A 6,238-nucleotide genomic window follows, 5' to 3' on the forward strand; every position below is an offset into this window, starting at 1 on the left:
TGTGTCAAAGTCACAGTCGTAAAGATCTTTGGTGAACTTGTGAAGTAACAGTAGTCTCTGTAATTTACGAGTCGAACCTGAAGTACACACAATCAACCTAGGCGTGCTGGTGTTGATGTTCCCTTTGCTGACACGTGAGGACTGAGGACTTCATGTTCCCTGTCCCGGCTGAAAGAGTTCCTGTTGGAGTGTCAACAGAGCTTAACTAAGTTTTAATGATACCCTCTACATTGTATAAACAGTGTATGAACTCCACACCATCAGCCCATAATGAATACTACACATTTGTATTAGTTATAGTCTAGATTAGAGTGGCCTTCTAAAATATAATACTCCAGTAAAAGTTCATTAAAGTGACTTAAAAACATTTAAGCAGAAGTAAAACTGCCAGTCTGTTAATCCATTCAAGCAAAAGTAAAAAGTACTTTATTTCAAACTTACTTAAAGTCTTACTTACTTTTGACTCATGCAGTTGTGGAAAAAAAAATCTTGAAAATTTTCTTTAGACAAGATGTTATACTTATTTCAAAGAACTTATCTAGAAAATTTTGGTTTGAATTATCTTGAAATAAGATTTAGATGTGGCCTGTCCGGTCAAAGTAGCTCACGTTAAGTGTCATGACATATTTCATTAGGATTGAGACAAATTCACGGAGTAAGACTTGAGTTATTACAGTGTAGATATGATCCAATCAGCTGGTGGTCATGCAATTAATGGAAAGCTGGTATGTTTTTAGTTAAGTTTTATTTAGTCACTGATGTAAAATGTAACAAAGTGCAACTCTTTCCATAGAAAATAATGAAGTTACAGTAAAATAACTGATTTTAAAAGCTAATTTCAGCCTCTGTGTCAAATGTTTTATTTCAGCTACTGTCTCTTTAAGGCACTTGAAAGCACGTCAGAAGCCTCCTCCACTATTGCAATGCTACAAAGTTGTTGTCACTGAGTTAACCAGTGTTTCTCTATGCAAATTGACAATTATGAAATACAGATCTTAGAATTAGTATAGTATGAGGGTCACTTTAAGGTCGCCAAGTGCTGGATTCCCACAACATTCTGGAACCCATCACTCAAGGAGCCTCCTCCAATGTTGCCAATTTACAAAGTTGTGTCGCTCTATAGTGTGACAAACTATGAACTATGGTCCTATGTTTTGGACCCCAAATCTGACCTGGAAAGTTTGGAAAGGCACAACAAAAAATCCCCAGCAACAAAGAACAGGTGAGGTGTTGCATTTGTTTTGCTCTTTTAAGGATATTCACAGTATGTTGATGTCATGATTTGTGCAAATCTTGTGTCTCTCTACCTTAATTCTCATGTGACTTTTTGAACAAGCCGTTCAGAGCAGCTTGCAGTCTCATCCTGGGATTAGTCCAACGCTCTCCAACACACTTTAACTTCAAAACTTCAAAAAAAGTTTAATAAAATCATGTTTAATACAGTTGATTTCTGACTGAAATACAGAAATAAAGACAAACTAATTTAAATGTAAAAGTATCACTTATTAGGTTTTATAATTTACATTTTCTTTATTGTTTACACTTCTTATTGTGACAGTAAGATTAATGTATAAGGTGTTCCTTGATTTCCCCTCCAATAAAAGCTAATCTTATCTTATCTTTCTGGGAAATATTCCTGGGAATGCCAATATGTTTCAGATTATGTAAATAAAAAGAGTAAAGTTGTAAAATAAATGTCAACAACCTTATTGTAGGAGATCAGATTTGTTTGTTTTTTTCAGTTTATTTAGCTGACACACCACTGAATTATTACATTAAAATGTCTTGTCTCTTGATAAGCTTTTGTTGTGAAAATGAAATGTGACAACACCATAAAGCTGATGAAACAACAACAGCTGATTTCCCCCTCCGGTGTAGCCTCTCTACCTTCTCTGAACACCTTTGTCCTGCAGTGGTTATTCGCGAGAAACGTCATGACGTCACGATGCATTTCAGATTGCTGTGAGAAAGCGTCAGTCTCACAACGCAGGCCGCAATCTGGTTCCACTTTCTCTTTGGAGAAACACTTTCCTCTTATAGTATGTATGGTATGCAGACTCAGGGCCAGCTGTAATTGTAGTTTTTAAACTTCACATCATTAATATGTGTAAGTGATTATTAAAAAACATAAACAATTGGAAAATAATCGTTAAAGATAAGATACTCCTTTATTATTATTATATCATTATATATTATTTATATTATCTAAGGCAAAATCCCCATTGCATGATTTGTCCTACACTGTAAGACATTTTAAGTCAGTTAAACTTAGAAACGAGTTCACCTGCTGCCTTACAAATGTGAGTAAACTCAACTTGAAAGTAACCATTGTTTCACCTCAGACTGTTAAGTTATACAAGTTGTTTAACTAATGGTAGTTTGTATTTTCAACTCAAGTCTCAAAGTTAAGTCGACTTATTATGTTGAATTGTCCATTTATGAAAACTCACGTTATCTTGTCTTGTAAACTTACAATTCCCTGTCATTTCAACTTACACTTTTAAGTTAAGATGACTTTATAATATTACATATTAATTGCTATTCTAAGTTAAAAGGGCTAATGTTTTTAAATTGCTCTAACCTTTCAACTTTATTCCTCATCTTGACTATACTTAGATTAGATATTTAGACTTTATAATGAATCAATTTAGAGCTTATTTGTTTGAAAACAAACTTTATTTTATATAAAAGCTTATAAGCTTTTATTAAAGATTTATTAAAAGAAAAAAAAAAGCATGGCAGAAAATCTTAAGAGACTAAACTGAATATTTATATCTTTAAAAATAATTGGAGAAAGATGTATCCCAAGGGAAAAAATATTAACATTAGGCTATATAATTAGTTTTCCAGTTATTTCTTCCATAAAATCCTTTAAAATACAACTCAACTCAACTTTATTTATAAAGCACCTTTCATACAAAAAAACATGCAGCCAAAAATTCTTCACAAAATTACAGAGACAGAAAACAACAACAATGGTAAAATTATAAAAGGCATGATTATAAAGAAAATACTTAAAAAATAAAATAAAACCAATACAGTAAAATTAATAAAATAAGTAATAGTTGAAAGAAAGTTAAAAATAAGGTAGAGTTAACAAGATCAGATGAATACAAGAAATAAATAGATAAATAAATGTTAAAGCAATTATTAAAATAATAATTAAATGCTTGACTAACTCATTTTGGGAGGAAAGGGGGGAAAAAAAACAATACTAATAGTCTGCCTATGTGTTGTACGCTTTTTTTTGTTTTCATATCTGTACATAAATATATATATGAATGTGTGTTTATATATATATATTTGTTTTTTTAATTTTCTTTATTATTTATGATGGATATGCAGACCAATGTTGTGCAAGCTTTTTGTTACTGTTATTTGTGGGGGGAAAAAAACCCCAAAAATATAATTTCAACAAAAAATAAATAAAATAAATAATAATCATAATATTTAAAATAATAAAAGTAATAAGTAGAGTTGCACTTTTTTAAATTCTCCTCATATTGTTGTGCTTATGATTGGTAGACTTTATATTTGAGGATTTATTGAATTTATTTGATTAATTTCCCACATCACAGCTGTGTATTACATTGCAAGCATTTTATATCAGTATTTTAAAGTTTGGTCTTGAGGTGATATGCAACATTATGAAATATTAAGACACCATTAGATTATAGCCTATATAACATATTTTGTATTCGGTTTAAAAAGTCGCACAGTTGGAGCGTTCATTATAGTCCGCAGTAAAACCTAACAGGCTGCTTCGCGTGATATTGTGGATCACTTTTTCAAGCTTTTATCGTGGGAAAATGTTTCTTTGTGACACTGATTCAAACCCGAAATGTGACATTAAACATGCAGCCATGTTTGAGGCTTATCATGAGCGCGTGAAAGCCGCAGTCCTCTGGTTGTTCCCCCGCAGGTGGATCTGGAAAATGAAATAGGTGTATCGCTCTGCTCCAGTATAAATGAAGCTGTGCAGGTCTGTTCTGACACAACTCAAGGAGACTTCCCAATCTGATCCAGACAAAGAAAAACTTGAGAACTTAAAAAACTTATCAAAATGCTGAGCAGGATTTTGAGTGTGTGTGTGTTTCTCGGCGTGTTCAGTGCAGGCTCGTCTCTGAGCTGCAGATGGATGGATCATAAATTCCGACAGTTCAGTAAAGACTCGTTTGATCTGCTGGATACGATGGTGAGAGACCTTCATTGGATTCAAATGATCTCAACTGAATGACTTTTGACTTTTCTGTGACTTTAACTCAACTTCTGTGTGTTTCTGTGTTTCAGGCTAATAACTCCACTAACATCACTGAGGATGCTGAGGCCAGGCACACTGTGGCCCTCCCTCATGAGCTGTACAGCCAGGCGTCCAAAGCAGCAGTGAGTCAGACTCTGATGTTAACTAGACATTTAAAACATATCATGATGAGAACTTGAGCTTTTGAAAAATGTGACTATCATGTAGTATACTTTGATTCTCTGTGATTCTCCTCCTTTATCTGACTCTGACTCTTCTTCTTCTTCTGCAGGCTGAGGATAAAGTGATTTTCACAGTTCAGATCCTGGATGAGACCATGACCCTGTTCAGTAAGAACCACAGCGCTGCATCCTGGGAGGAGAAGACAGTCGACAACTTCCTGGGTGTTGTGAGCCGGCAGGCTGACGGCCTTCGCTCCTGTGTAAGAATAAACTGACTTTATACATTTCTGTGAGTCTGAAGTTTATCTGACAAACAGGCCCAGTGAACAGGTCCATGTGGGTCGACTGATGAGGATTTATTGTAATATAATAAGTGTGAAATATTAGAAGTGTATTTTAAAAAGATGTCTTTGCTTCCTCCTCCTTTAGATCAGGAGTCACGGACACAAGAAGCACAACAAGAAGCTGCACATGAGCTTCAAGAGGCTCACACATGTCCTCCAACAGAAGGTACATCTATCTATCTATCTATCTATCTATCTATCTATCTATCTATCTATCTATCTATCTATCTATCTATCTATCTATCTATCTATCTATGTATCCATCCATCCATCCATCCATCCATCCATCCCCCCCTCTCTCTCTCTCTCTCTCTCTCTCTCTCTCTCTCTCTCTCTCTATCTATCATGTATATTGATGATGATCTTGTGTGTGTAGGGTCACGGTGCTGAAGTCTGGGAGCTGATCAGGAAGGAAATCAAATCTCGTCTGATGAGAGTCGACCAGCTGATTTCATCTCTGCTCAACTGAATCCTCTCACCTGTCATCTTAATATATCTATTTATTTATTAATATATCTATTTATTTATCTATTTATTTATCTATTTATTTATTTATCTATCTATCTATTTATTTATCTATCTATTTATTTATATATCTATTTATTTATCTATTTATGCGCTCTGCTGTTTCATGTATTTATTGATCAGTGATATTGAAAGACAGTCAGTATTTTTATGAATACATTCTGCTGACTCAAATTAAGATTATTGATGTGTTAATTTATTAGATTACATTCAGTGTTTCTATGTATTTATGTATTTATTCATTTAACTATTTATTGAAACATCCATCCATCTAATGATCAAGTTGTTTGTGTATTTATAATGTGTGGAAACATGCATATTTTTATATTTGCATTACAAAAAATGTTCTATTTTTCATTCCAATAAAAATATTTTTCTATCCAGCAAACATCAAACGTGTTTGTATTTCTTTAATCCTGTTTCACAGAGATGGTTTTTGTACCTTTTTTTAAAAAAAACAAAAGTTAACCTTGTCTTGACAATATTTGATATACAGATCTTACAGTTAAAGATTTGTGACACTGTGACAAATCACTTTTTTATTCTTAAACCAACAAAAAAGTTACAAAATGAACAATTTATTCAAAAGAAAAAATCTGATTATCATTAGCTTAAAAATATACTACATAATTGATTCAAAAACTTGTGAAAGTCAGAACATATAATAAAATAAAAGCACCAAAATAAATGAAAATATATGAAACATCATGAAAACAGTGAGAAGCAATTAGTTTGTTGGAATAAATCCTCTCAAAACCTTTTATTGAATCTAATGTTTTGTTTTTGAAATCCTTTCATAGTGATGTCCATGATGCAGTAGTTGTTTTGCTGCTGACGCCCTCTAGTGGCCTTTAAAAAAAAATGAAGAGTAAACATTCTTCATTCAAACTCTCATGGAGGCAGGACTAGCTTTAAATGAAATGCTTGAGTACATGTATCTAAAATAA

General features: G+C 33.1%; 1 protein-coding gene across 2 annotated transcripts; it reads left to right on the top strand.

Moving 5' to 3' along the window:
* The first annotated feature begins 3,755 nt into the window (after nt 1–3,755).
* ifnphi4 (interferon phi 4) lies at nt 3,756–5,251 on the top strand. Of its 2 annotated transcripts, XM_034708406.1 has the most exons (6): nt 3,756–3,982; nt 4,111–4,195; nt 4,291–4,383; nt 4,533–4,682; nt 4,852–4,932; nt 5,143–5,251. In XM_034708406.1, the coding sequence occupies exons 1-6, from the start codon at nt 3,969–3,971 to the stop codon at nt 5,233–5,235; spliced, it is 516 nt and encodes a 171-aa protein (XP_034564297.1). In that variant the 5' UTR covers nt 3,756–3,968; the 3' UTR covers nt 5,236–5,251. The 2 variants fall into 2 exon arrangements, with proteins under 2 accessions (XP_034564297.1, XP_034564296.1); XM_034708405.1 differs by having other exon boundaries at nt 3,756–4,195.
* The last annotated feature ends 987 nt before the right edge of the window (nt 5,252–6,238 follow it).

This window comes from Notolabrus celidotus, chromosome 18 (assembly GCF_009762535.1).
Source record: "Notolabrus celidotus isolate fNotCel1 chromosome 18, fNotCel1.pri, whole genome shotgun sequence".
Lineage (NCBI taxonomy): Eukaryota > Metazoa > Chordata > Actinopteri > Labriformes > Labridae > Notolabrus > Notolabrus celidotus.

Coding starts and splice junctions, on each gene's coding strand:
- ifnphi4 (XM_034708405.1), top strand. CDS start 4,064: ATGCTGAGCAGGATTTTGAGTGTGTGTGTGTTTCTCGGCGTGTTCAGT. Junction 4,196..4,290: donor TTGATCTGCTGGATACGATG/GTGAGAGACCTT, acceptor TCTGTGTTTCAG/GCTAATAACTCCACTAACAT. Junction 4,933..5,142: donor CACATGTCCTCCAACAGAAG/GTACATCTATCT, acceptor TTGTGTGTGTAG/GGTCACGGTGCTGAAGTCTG.